Here is a 13,676-nt window from a genome sequence, read left to right on the forward strand (position 1 = left end):
ATCTGGGCAGGGGACAAAGAGGAGCAACTGAGACCCCTGCATCAGTCATTTTCCATGCAGGCAACTTTGACTCAGTTCAACACTGTCCTGGCAAACAAATATGTTATGCTTGCTCTTTTGTTTTGTCTTCACCCAGCTGTGTACTTAAACGCCCTATCAGATTGCTAAAGTTTCACATTTTTCTGGTTGGCAGCAGTGACAATGCTTTCAGAAATCCAAGCAGTTTGCACTCAGAAATGACACAGACTAAGCACAAGTGTTACCCGTTTTGATTCATCATGGCTGCTGTATTCTGCACATTCACCTACCATAACTGCCATATGCAGGCCTAGCAGACCCCAGTAGGAACCAAACTGACACTGGATATAACCTGTATTCATTATAATTGCATAAGCTTAAGGGCAGAATTAGCTAACAAGCTGTATTAGTGGACTCTAGAAGCCTGCAGCTCATCTGTCTATGTATTTGTCATTTTCTTCTTTGATCCTGCTAGTGTCTGCCAGTCCAGTCACAGCAATGGAAGAGCAAACAGGGCTCAGTTTGGAAGATGATTTTGAAGCACCAGAGTCTACACGTACAGGTAAGAAAGCCATAGTCTGTTATGTACCCCTTGCTTAATAATGCATAGCTACAGTAGCAGTAGCAGTAGACCCTCTGTGGTGCAGAGTGGTAAGCGGCGGTAATGCAGCCGAAGCTCTGGTCACGGCCGCAGTTCGATTCCAACGGAAGGAGGAAGTCGAATCTCCGGTAAAAGGGGTCTAGGTCCACTCAGCCTTCCATCCATCCTTGGTCGGTAAAATGAGTACCCGGCGTATGCTGGGGGGTAAAGAAAGGCCGGGGAAGGAACTGGCAATCCCACCCCATATATACGGTCTGCCTAGTAAACGTTGCAAGACGTCACCCTAAGAGTCGGAAACGACTCGCACTACAAGTGCGGGGACACCTTTACCTTTACCTTTATGCTGTATATGACTGTGTATGTTACGACCTATATTTAATGTATTTCTAAATGCAGTTTTTTATACTGGGTGTTGCTTTTTCAGCATAAAATATTGATTGCTGTGTACTTTGAACTGTTGCTTTCAGTAGGCTCCACCCCTTGAGTCTCTGCCCTGAGCATCAAGAGACTTGGCAAACAAAGAACATGAAGTAACAACCTTTTCTTCTCCTAGGACCTAAAGGGGTGATCAATGACTGGAGAAAGTTTAAATTAGAAGGTAAAGACAGAGATGCCCTTCCTCTAAGCAAGAAAGAGATTCTCATCAGACAAATGTCTTCACCCCATCGCCCTCATAGTAGAGACGTTAAAGACTCCAGAGAACGATTCAGTCGCAAGGTATGAAGGGGCAGGGAGATACAGGATTCGAGTGATTCATTGGGGAGATCAGAAAACCTCTCCACATGTTCATGGGATACATGAGGATGGGGATGTTGCAGGCTAGCCCCACCTCCTGCCTTTAATGCACTGAGCAGCTGTCCTTCCCAAACCCATCGAAGTCAGATGTGGACATGCTTTTCTTTAATAGGTTTAATGGAAAACTTCAGTTCAGAGCGCTGCATGAACCAGCTTAACGGTTACACAGGATTCATCATCTCTACAGGGCATAACTAGGCACGACTACACAGTGCTAAGACATTGTCGTAGCAATTAGACATGCCTCCTTTCAACCCTTAAGTGTGGGCAGGCTCATTCTAGTGTGAGGAAGATGTCACAGATGGCAGCGTGCACTCACATGAGCACTCTCCCTCAGTGGGCCAGTGGGAACCCTTTGACCCTGCCAGCACAGTAGCCTGCATGTCTGAGATGAGGATGGCAGAGCCACTTCAGCAAGGTGGTGGTCCTCAGGAGAAGAGGTGCATGGCGGCAGCAGCAGGGTGACTGAGGAAGTGTGGTGAAGGGAAGGTGAAGAGGCAGCTTCCTGATTGCGCAGCGCCTCATCTGTTGTAATAGGAGCTACGCGACGGGAGCTGTTACTATCAGCAGCACTGAAGCCTTCAACCTCAACCCCCTCTGAATGCAAGTCACTACCCCCCCCAAGTTCCAGTCTGTCTGCTCCTCTTCGTCCTCACTGCTCCAAGACTGTTCTAGGGACTCATGACAGCAGCCATGCTGCTACCATCCGCATGTTCAGTGTGCATGAGAAGAGACTCCATGTGCGTGCCAAACCATTATAAAGATCCTCCATGGAAGAGAGGATCTTGGCCCTTTTGGTATATCCCCTTGTGTTGCGGGTCAGTATGTATTTAGAGCCACTTCTCATGCATTCCAAATGCATGGACAGTGGGAGGCCATGGCGACACCTGCTGCTGCTGGGCACAACGAGGGCTGAAGTTAGCCTGTACAGCCTTGGGACCCTCATCCAGTTTTGTTGCGCACATGGAAGTGGTTGTCTGTATTCGCCTAGCATCAGGTAGGGAATGGCCCCTGTGAAAAATACCTTTCCCTCTTTGGCTTTTCACCCTCCTAGCCCTGGAGACCCTGAGGAGGAACATAAATATCAAGTCAAATACTAAAAGGTAACAACCCTATAATGTTACAGCATTACCGTGTTGAAACTGCCTCAAGCTTGATATAGAAGATGGTATAGAAATGTTTTAACGAACAAATAAATGACTAAATAAATATATGTCCTGGTGTAACTAATCTGTGATTGTTTTTCCTTTATGGTGACTTGGTGAGTGTGACGTCCTTCCCTGGTTCTCCCTGTCAGGTTCCCACCTGCTTGTGGCTACTGCCTTTCACTGGGCACCACCAGGGACACCACCAGTCAGGACCGTCCTTTATATGGTTTCTCACTCCACTCTAGCACAGATCTCACTAGATCCCACTGCTAGGCAGCACCACCAGTCACTTCCTGTAACCAATACTCCCAGAGACTTTGCCTAAGCCTCTCTATAGCTTGTTACTTTGTGACTGTGTGCCTATACTGTTCCCAACCCCCTTGTATCTTTATATATAAAGCATACAACTCTGGGTTGCTCTGGATACTTGACTTGTTACAATATCTCCCTTCACCGCTGCCACCATTAGATACAGTTTCTGTTCAGCCTTGGTAATTACCTTGCCCTCCCCTTCTGGTCTGTATATTCCCCCAGCCAAGGATCAGGCCTTTGGTAAACCAAATAAGTATTTATTTACTAACAACAGGAAATAACAAGATTACTTTAGGAATGTTTCACAAGCGTATGGTTTCATGTATGGTCACTCTTTATGTTTCTGTTCATATATATACTCTTTAAATATCAGCCAAATACAATCCAAACTTCCCTCAGAACTCTGCCAACCAACCCTCACCAAATGACCTCACTCCAACCCACTCAACAACTTCTCTCCCCTCGTCACTCACAAACCTCCATTTATACCTTCAGCCAGCCAGCCACTCAGCCAATCATCATCCATGTACTCCCCCTTTCTCTCTCAGTCAATTACCATACATCACCTAATAGACCTGCACTTACCATATTTACAGATGCTTAACCTACAGGAACATCACAGTGAGTAACAATTTAGACATAGGTCAAAGCATTCACAAAACGAAACTGTGCTGAAAAAAAGCCGGCTCACGCTGACATCTTCATCTATCCAATTTAATCCAATTTATTGTTTTAGGCAAAGACCATGACAAATGCATACTGCAGTAGATCAAAACAGCAGTGCAAATGTTTAAAATCCCAAACCCTGCACCATAGCAGGGATACATAAGAAGCAAATCTTAATTCAGATTAGATCACTGTCTCTCCACAGCAGTTTCCAGCAATCTGATCTAGTTTCTTTTTCTAATCAGTTCTCGCTACTAGAGCAAACAGAGCAACTTGTGTGTTATATAGACATTAATATCACTCAAGAGAAAACAATCTGCTTCTTCAAGGGCATTCATACTCCCACAAGACAAGGGTTTCAAACATTTCTCTCCACAGTCATAAACTGTGACAATTAATCCATCTGTGTATCCTAAGGCTTCTGTATTTATTTGCCTGCCCTGCTTTCTTTATTGATGTGCTTATTTACAGCACATTCCTAACCAAGGCTACTTAGACGTAATTCCTATTGAATTCAATGGGGCTTACTCCCAAGTAAGTGGAGCTTGGGGGCCACAGCTGAAAAGGCTCTCTCTTGCGTGCCTGTCAGTCTAACATCTTTCATTCCAAGTATGCAGAGGAGACCAGAGGCAGATGATCTTAAATCCCGGGCAGGTACATATAGGGATAAGCGGTCCCTCAGGTATATTGGTCCAAGGCCGTTTAGGGCTTTAAAGGTCAGAACCAGTACTTTGAATTGGGCCCAGAAACAAATTGGGAGCCAGTGGAGTCGATAAAGCACAGGGGTGATATGCTCCCTTGCACCGTGCTCCAGTTAACATTCTGGCTGCTGCATTTTGAACCAATTGTAATTTCCAAACCATTTTCAAAGGCAGCCCCACATAGAGTGTGTTATAGTAATCAAGCCTCAATGTCACCAATGCATGTGTCACTGTGGCCAAGTCAACTGCTTCCAGGAATGGGTGCAGCTGGTAAACCAGTTTGAGTTGGCCAAAAGCACTCCTGGCTACCGCAGTCACCTGATGTTCAAGCAGCAGGGCAGGATCCAAGAGGACTCCCAAACTGAGGACCTGCTCCTTCAAGGGGAGTGCAACCCTATCCCTGGTGCAGTTTTCCCCTTGACCAGCAACACTTCCATCTTGTCTGGATTAAGTGTCAGTTTGTTAGCCCACATCCAGCCCTTCACAGCCTCCAGGCACCAGTTTAGGATGAACACTCCCTCCCTGCAATCAGGCAGTAGGGAGAGACAGAGTTGAGTGTCATCAGCATATTGACAACATTGTAATTCAATTCTCCTGATGACCTCTCCCAGCAGTTTCATATAAATGTTAAAGAGCATGGGAGACAGAATGGAACCCTGGGGTACCCCATAGGCCAATGGCCAGGGGGTTGAGCAGTAGTCTTCCAGCACCACTTTCTGGGTCCTGCCCATGAGGCAGGACCGGAGCCACCGTAAAACAGTGCCTCCCAATCCCATCCCAGCTAGACGGCGCAGAAGAATACCATGGGCGATGGTATCAAAGGCCATCAAGACGTCCAGCAGCACCAACAGGGATGCACTCCCCCTGTCTGATGCCTGGCATAGGTCATCAAGCAGGGTGACCAAGGCAGTCTCTGTCCCATTACCTGATTGAAAAGGATCTAGATAGTCTGATTCATTCAGAAAAATTTGGACGATCACAGATACACATTGAAGAAAATATCATTAAAGGTTCAAGACATGGAGTCCAAATGCTCCTCTCTTATCCTTTAGTTTTAAAAAAATCCCGATGTTTCATGAGGTTGCATGAAGTCTTTCAGTTGTGCTTGTTGACTGATCCACTATATTCGGTAATAATCAACTTATTCTTGCACATGTTTTCAGATGAGCGTGCAGGAGTATGAGCTAATTAATGAGGAGAAAGAAGATGAAAGCTGTCTACAGAAATACCGCAAACGCTGTATGCAGGACATGCACCAGCGGCTAAGCTTTGGGCCTAAATATGGTTATCTTTCAGAGCTGCAGAACCGGGAACAGTTCCTGGAAGCTGTTGAGAAGGAATGGAAAACCACCACAGTCATTGTCCACATCTATGAAGATGGCATCAAGGGCTGTGAGGCACTCAACAGCAGCTTGACTTGTCTTGCTGCTGAATACTCCACAGTGAAATTCTGCAAGATCAAGGCTGCAAACACCGGGGCTGAAGACCGTTTCTCCACTGATGTGCTCCCAACACTTCTTGTGTACAAAGGTGGGGAGCTTGTAAGCAATTTCATTAGTGTAACTGAACAGTTCAATGAAGAGTTTTTTGCTGTGGATGTGGAGGCATTCCTAAATGAGTATGGGTTACTACCAGAGAAGGAGATTCCAGCACATGAGAATGGCAGCTTGAATGAGCAAGAGGTTGAATAGCTGACAAGAAATCTAATACTTCAGCATTTCCTATGCTTCTTCAGACAGTACATATTGCAATTGGATCTCAGCTGGACTCATGTTCATTAAGCAGATGTTATATGCCCTTATGCACTGAATGCAAGCAGAATGCATATTTAACTGGCAGTGTGTGAAACTGACAATGCAATCCTATAAATGTTTACTCAGAAGTAAGCCATATTGTTCAATAGAATTTCCTCCTGGGTAAATGTATATGGGATTGCAGCCTAAATAACATACATAATAAGAAGATAAGAAAAGGCCTGCTCAATTGAACTAAAGGCCCATCTAGAATATTTATTTATTTGTGTATTTATTTATTTATGCATTAGATTTATATCCCACCCTTCCTCCCAGTAGGAGCCCAGAATAGCATTCTGTTCTCACAGTGGCCAAACAGATCCCTTCGTAAAGGCCACAAGCAGAACATTTCCTGCTCACGATCTCCAGCTTCAGAGGCGTCAGATGCTGCCATTCATAATTGCTTATAGGAAAAGTGCAGACAGTTGTAAAATTAATAAGAGGTATATGTATGCACACACAGGGCTTAGCTTGATTTTTACAAGGAGTTTCCAACTATAACCTTTAAATCTTCAGGACTCAGTTCTATCTCTTGTTTTGTTTTTCCTTTTATTTTCATTTCGAGAAAAACAAACAGGTTAGGACAGGAAGAGCTTCTTAGAAAGTGAATATAATGTCAACAGATGTAGAACTCCCTTCAGCAGAATGAAGATTTGCAGAGTGGAAGGCTGTCAGAGAGCAATGTGGATTGGCTCTTGATTGTGTAGTTATGATGATCTTCAGGATGGTGGGGGGAGAGGGTATAGAAGACAGAATTGCTTAAGTCTCACAATGAGCAGCTGGTCCAGTGGACATGGAAGTGGCTCAGACTAAGCCTACAGAGGCACTTGGGCAAAGCTGCTGGATATGCCCTAACAATCAGCAAACTGGAGAGTAGTGAGAAAGTTTTGATTAAATGAGCTGTTTTAGAGATGTGAGGCATTCAGCAGGGACGAGGAAGACTTACCTGGTGATCACTGCATATTTATGGCAACTTAGTCTCAACTAGCTATGGATCAGAACAGGACATGGACACTTGCTGCCTAACTCTGGATGCCCTTGGTTTACTTCCATTGATCTAAGTGTCCATTCTTGTGAATGAATGACGTTGGCATAATAATGTAAAGTGGAGATGCATTTTCGGGTATTTCAGTTATTCATCTAACTAATTCATAATTTTCATATAAGATATTGTAAAAATTGGTCTTAAATCCAGGGCGGCACTAAATTCAACTTATGTAGACATTCAGCAGACTGGCAGTTGGAGATAAGGAAATTTGAAATAGACCTATCTTGCTAGTTTCAGAAATAGATCTGTAAAATGGGAATAATAATGAATTGCATCAGATGAGTGCCAACACATGGGGGATTGTAAAAACATTCTTCCAAACTAAAGGCATTGGCACTCTATTATGCACAAAAGAGCAAGAGAACATAAGCACTGCAACCATTAAATAGCATACAACTGAAAGATAGCTAAAAACATTGAGACAGGACTCTGCTAGACATAATAGGCAGGTGACTCTGAAAATTAAGCTTCAAGATATCTCCAGCTGAGCATTCAAATTTTCCAAAGTCTAATTTTCCAAAGTCTAAAATAATTGGGGGGGGGGAAACTATGTCCAAACTGGTCCTTTGTCTAAATGTTTTGTTTGTTTAAATAATTTTATGCCATTTATAGTCAAAGTTCCTGAAGTAACTTCCAGTTGAACCACAATAAAACTATAAAATAAGTTAAAAGCAATTCTCTATACAACCCCCCCCACACACACATGATAATACTCTAAATAGGAAAAGTTTGCCTGAAGAGCCATATGAACTGCATATTGAGCTAGAGCTGGTTGGAAATTATAATGTAATACTGCTAATCAAATAGATCATATTTGCACACCATACAAAACTAATATATTTTAGCTCACCTTTTAAGAATTGTGAAATTATAACAGGTGTTTGCTACAAAAGGTAAAAAGAATTACAAATATATTTTAACACATTTCTTTATTAAATATGATTGGGTAATGTTGCATGCTATATTAAAATGTGTTTGCTCACCAGTGTAAATTATTGACCCTTTATATTTTGTGGTTACGTAATTAATAAAGGATACTAAAAAGCACCTTTTAAAGGGGGGGATATCTTATTAAAACAACACATCAGGAGGATTTAACATTTCGTTGTTGAAGAACAAGCAAACAATAGGCTTGTTGCATTTATTTAAGAGCTATTGTGGGCAGTCAAAATATTGTTGTGATTTAACAGATGTAACAGAACACCAGTTCATACCATAGTGTGTCAACAAGATGACAAATGACTTATTGAAAACTGGTCAGAATTAGAAACCCCACCCCATTATATTTAGCCAACATGATCCCCTCAATATGTTGTTGGACTCCAGCTCCCATCATTCCCAGCCAAGGTGTCCAGAGGTCAGGAAGTTTGGGAGCTGGAGCCCAACAACTTCTGAAGGGCACTCCAAAACTCAAAAGAAAAAAAGGATGTTGAAGGAAGAGAAAAAAGCTAGCAAGTTCTGGCAACAGTTCTTAAAGCAACAACATTCTTAAGATAATCAACCTGAATGGAAACTACTCAGTGAAATGAGGTGCCAACAGCAGAACCAATAGAGTGCATCCTAAGTCCCATCTCTCCCTCTAGACCTGCTTGGGTGTTCCCTTCATGCGTTTAACAATTGTGTTGAGGGGGAGATTACTCAATTACTTGCAAATTACTTGCAAATTGCTTGGGAAGATAGGCGGACTAATGTTAGCGTATTGGAAGAAGCAAAGACCATCAGTGTTGAAACAATGATCCTCCAACATCAACTTCGCTGGACCGGCCATGTTGTTCAAATGCCTGATCACCATCTTCCAAAGCAGCTACTTTACTCCCAATTTAAGGATGGAAAACGGAATATGGGTGGACAGCAAAAGAGGTTTAAAGATGCTCTCAAAGCGAATCTAAAAAAATGTAACATAAGCATAGAGAACTGGGAAGCCTTGGCCCATGAGTGTCCCAATTGGAGGTCGGCCATTATCAAAGGTGCTATGGACTTTGAAGAAGCACGAGTACAGGGCGAAAGGGACAAACGAGCTAAGCGGAAGGCACGTCAAACAAATCCTCATCGTGACCATCTTCCATCTGGAAACCTATGTCCTCACTGTGGGAGGCTGTGTGGATCGAGAATTGGCCTCCACAGTCACTTACAAATTACTGTTAAAGACCTTACCCTGGAAGACAATCTTACTCAGCCATGAGTGATCGCCAGTGAATGAATGAATGAATCAGGACCCCACCTGTTGAACCCGTCCCCGCATTTGGGGGCACATCTGTAGAAGGAAGCCTGATTTCCTCTGCATAGACTCCTCCTGCACAATGAGGGTTCCAAGCTGTATACCACAGGGAGATGCCTATATGCAGCTCCCCATTACATACATGACTGCCCTCATGTGGAGCTTGCAGGGGTGCAGGGGTGCCAAGTCGGGAGGGCTGGCATCAGGGGTCAGCACAATGAGGCACCTGCTGCCAGCCCCAGGGCTCAGAAGGGCCCATTGCCACCCCCACCAGTGCTCCTGTTTAGCATTGCTGCTGCCACCCTCATTGCCTCCATCAGGCCCTTGATGCTGCTGGTGCTACTGCTACCTGTCACTTGTGTCTCCTGTCCCTTTGGACATTTCCCTGACTGGTGGCAGTGCTTTGAAAAGAGAGGCAAGCCAATTCTTGGTTGGCAGTGGCTGGCTGTCATCTACATTGCCCAAAATGCGATACTGAATGTCAGTGTTGATCGTTGCATTTTGGGCAATCTAAGAAGGCAGGCAGTCATCATGGATCAGCCAAGCATCAGTTTAAATCTTCTTGTTCACATTTATATCTCAAAAGGAGCCTAAGGTGGCAAACAACAAGTGATAAAACAATAAAAGCATCCTAAAATATATATTTAAAACAAAACACTTACAAAACATCTTTAAAATAATTCCAATACTGATGCAGACTGGGATAAAGACGTCTTGTTGAAAGGCCCGTTGAAAGAGGAAGGTTTTCAAGTAGATAGGCACTGAAAAGACAAAGGAGACAGTGCCTGTCTAATATTTAAGGGGAGAGAATTCCAAAGGGCCGCTGCTGTGCACCCATCAGGGAGACATGACTGGACTCGGGGAGAGGAGTAGTATGGCTGGCGATGGTTGCACCTTCTGCAACAGTACTGGGGGGGCAAAGGGTTGCAGTAGTGCCCAGCAGAGGTCCAGGATGGTACTGGCCAGGGGCTCTGGCAACATTATGCTGAAGGTCCACTGAAATCTGGCAGTGATCCTGGAAGCAGCTAGTCCCCATTGTCCCCCTCAACACAATTTTTATCTGTGTGGGGAGTATGCTCAAAAAGGCTTTCTGCTGTAGCCTGAAGGAAAAAGGCTGCTTCTAGATGACAGCTGAGGGACAGGAAGAGCCTGATAGGGCTGGTCTTTCATCTGACATTTTCATCTCTCTGTCTGCAGAAACAACAAAGTCCTCTCCAATTAATAGAATCAATTCCAGATCATAATTTAAACTATGGCTCACAGTTCTGTAATCTCAAAAATGCACCACTTGCATATCTCATTCTTCCAGTACTCCAAGTGGCTATTAAACACACTGTCAATAAACTACCTAATAAATAGCAGCCACTTTCTGCATTAGGTAAATTTTACATGCCACATAGAAAGCAGAAACAGAAGAGAAGCTCTGGACTTCACCAAAGAGGTAACCTCACAGCCTCAGGGTATTCGCAAGAAAGTCTGGTAGTCACAATAAAGAGTCTGCTTCTTGCATCTGATGTTGTGTAGCATTCAGGTCAGGCATGTTGAATGTGAACAGCATAAGAAGAGATGGTTTGTGCATGCAGATCACAGGCTAAAAACATTGGGCTCAGCTCACTGCAGCACTAGTTCAATATGTTCACACATCTCAGTATTAACCAAGAGGCAAGCAGTAATATTCTGCAAGTTTTCCATACATTATGCTAGTCATAACGCATGAGCATAACATTTTGGAAGGCTAGTTCTACTAGAAATAAAATGTAGTAATTTGCTGCTGTTGCTGCTGCAGACCTTCAACCAGTATTGGAGTTGATAAAGGTGACTGAACTGTTAGGATATAGGCATTTTGGCCATTAATTCATTTAGCATTGATCATGGATATTGATATTACCACCATTTGTTGCCTTTTTGATGGAACAATGCTCTGCACTTTAGATTATTATCTACTGAGTTCTTCATCTCCCAGATCAAACATGGAACTATTAGATTGACTATCTCCTGGCCTCAGTTTCCCATATGTTAAATGGAAATAGTCAAGTTATGAGGTTTGTTAGGATCAATACCTGGAGTATTAATGAGAAGGGGACCAGTATGAACTTGAGTCCCAGAACATACCCCATATACAAGGAGTACATCTGAACCTCTACAGAAACAAAATCCCATACAGACACTTTATAGACACCACCCAGCGAGCAGGATTAGATTGGCGTTGTTAACTGTGTCTGTTAAGGGCTATATTGATGCGGGACTCTGGTTTGGAAGTTAAGAGGTATGAAACACAAAGATCACTTAAGCCCATCCCACCCTTCCCTAAAAAAAAAAAAGCAGTTTCAGGAGATCCAAGTATACCTGGTTATACAAAAAAAAAAAGAACTGAGATGGCAGGCCAAGCATGCTTAAGCATGACTTCTCAGGGAAAACTAAAAATGGTCAGGAGGCAGCACCCACATGGCGCCAACCAAATGTCCACATATTACCACTCTCCAAGGTAGCAGCCGATCAACATTAAAGCTTTGATCAAAGCATGAATCAGGATTTCTGCAGGAAAGTTAAGAAGGATTTAAAGACATTATTATAAATCCCTGCATGTAAGATTCTGTATATCCCTGCTCCCCCACAATGAAGCACATCTAGAAAGGACTGTGCCCATGTGTTCAGGTATTCCCTCCATGTGTTCTCAGAGGAAGGAGGGAGGCCACACACCCAATACCCCCATCTCTGCCAGCTGCAGCCTCAGTCCTTTGCATTTTGCATGTGAAGGTCTGAAGAGTTTGGTTTTTCTGCTGTTCTAACCAAATTAATTGCCTCATTTTATCATAAACTGAGCAGCACAACAAAATAAAAAATTCTTCAGTATATTGTTTTCTTATATCTTCCGTTTCAGCCTCAGAAACCTATCACACTATTGTGCTGCTCTTACTTAATGTAGATAAAATATCATCCTAGATTGCTGGGCACCATCAGTAATGTAGTCTAAAATCCCCTTTTCATCTATAAGCATGTACTGTACTGAAAAAATGGAAAAACCCGCCTTTTTACTATTCCTTTAACCATCTGGATTACATGTACAAGGTTACACTACAAGGATCTGTTGAATGCCAAATAGGGGCAGCCTTTAATAGATGGTGACATCTGGAAAACAGGCAATTTCACCCACTCAGCAACCTCCCCAATTTGCCTTTGCACACCTCATCAGAGTTATATTCAACAATATTGTCCCATTAGTGCAGGGACTTCCACCTGCACAATGGGGCTTCCTCTGCCCTCTAATCTCTCTATGTGTCCTGTGCCCCCGTCACCGGTTCTGGGGGGGGCCTCCCCAACTGAGCAGATTGCACTCGCTACAGCTGCCCAATTTCCCTGCTTTTTAAGGTTTGAGAGAAATATCTGTGGGCTATAGGTATGTTCTTAAACCGCAAGGTTTTTTGCCTATTAGTGAATTTATTTCAGTTCCATCACTTGTCATGTTCCACCTTGTGACCACCCAGAATGTGACAGATCTTGTTCTGTTTTCCTTTTTTTTTTTACAATAATTTTTATTCAAATTTTCATAAAACATAGAAAACAAAATCATAAAACATTCAAAGACAAAAAACAAAACAAAAATGATTAAACAAAAAAAAATAAAATGTTGACTTCCCATTTGTCACAGATCAAATCAGTTATAGGTCTACAATATATAACAATCCTGTCTCTTAAATCATATTATAAAATCACTTTCCTCCAGTAGTTATCTTAATTAATCATCAAATCTCATAAACATTACTTTATTCTTTCCACAAAAAGTCAAAGAGAGGTTTCAATTCTTTAAGAAATATATCTATCAATTTTTCTCCAAATAAACATGTCAATTAATCCATCTCATTAATAATTATAATAATCTTATTGTCATAACCATAGTCCAAATAAACATTTCGATTAATCCATCTCATCAGAATCTGTTAGGTCCAATAATTTCAATAGCCATTATTCCATTATCCCTATTAATTCCATCTTCCATCTTCAATAGTCCTGTTAAGTCCAGTAATTTCAGTGTCCAATCTTCCATTATCAGTATTCCATAATAATCTTGCTGTTGTAGCCATAGTCATATAATAAGAGTCTGATGGGAATTTCCTCTATCCCAAATATTTTCTTGCCATCCATTCTGAATAAGTTGCTGAAATACTGTTGTAAAGTCATATCTGTGTTCTTCTTTTTTACAAAATGCACTGGCTCATCTCTTAAGAGTTTTTCCATTGTCACATGGCTGCAGTTAATTCCATAGATTTTCTCTATATCAAGCTCCATCACATCATTCCAGTCCAGAAGATTATCCAAGCCATTGATAACTTTATCTCTAATATCTTCATTAATTTCTTCAGAGATAACATTAAATT

The 13,676-nt window shown here is 42.5% G+C and overlaps 1 protein-coding gene across 1 annotated transcript; it reads left to right on the forward strand.

Moving 5' to 3' along the window:
• The first annotated feature begins 516 nt into the window (after nucleotides 1–516).
• Nucleotides 517–6,018, forward strand: PDC (phosducin). Its single transcript, XM_061630574.1, has 3 exons — nucleotides 517–580; nucleotides 1,173–1,336; nucleotides 5,405–6,018. The coding sequence occupies exons 1-3, from the start codon at nucleotides 517–519 to the stop codon at nucleotides 5,930–5,932; spliced, it is 756 nt and encodes a 251-aa protein (XP_061486558.1). The 3' UTR covers nucleotides 5,933–6,018.
• The last annotated feature ends 7,658 nt before the right edge of the window (nucleotides 6,019–13,676 follow it).

Source organism: Rhineura floridana, chromosome 6 (assembly GCF_030035675.1).
Source record: "Rhineura floridana isolate rRhiFlo1 chromosome 6, rRhiFlo1.hap2, whole genome shotgun sequence".
Classification (NCBI taxonomy): Eukaryota; Metazoa; Chordata; class Lepidosauria; order Squamata; family Rhineuridae; genus Rhineura; species Rhineura floridana.

Excerpts from the sequence above, each read along its gene's own strand:
- PDC (XM_061630574.1), top strand. The coding sequence starts at position 517 with ATGGAAGAGCAAACAGGGCTCAGTTTGGAAGATGATTTTGAAGCACCA. Across the intron at positions 581-1,172 it reads ACCAGAGTCTACACGTACAG|GACCTAAAGGGGTGATCAAT; the intron begins GTAAGAAAGCCA and ends TTCTTCTCCTAG. Across the intron at positions 1,337-5,404 it reads GAGAACGATTCAGTCGCAAG|ATGAGCGTGCAGGAGTATGA; the intron begins GTATGAAGGGGC and ends ACATGTTTTCAG.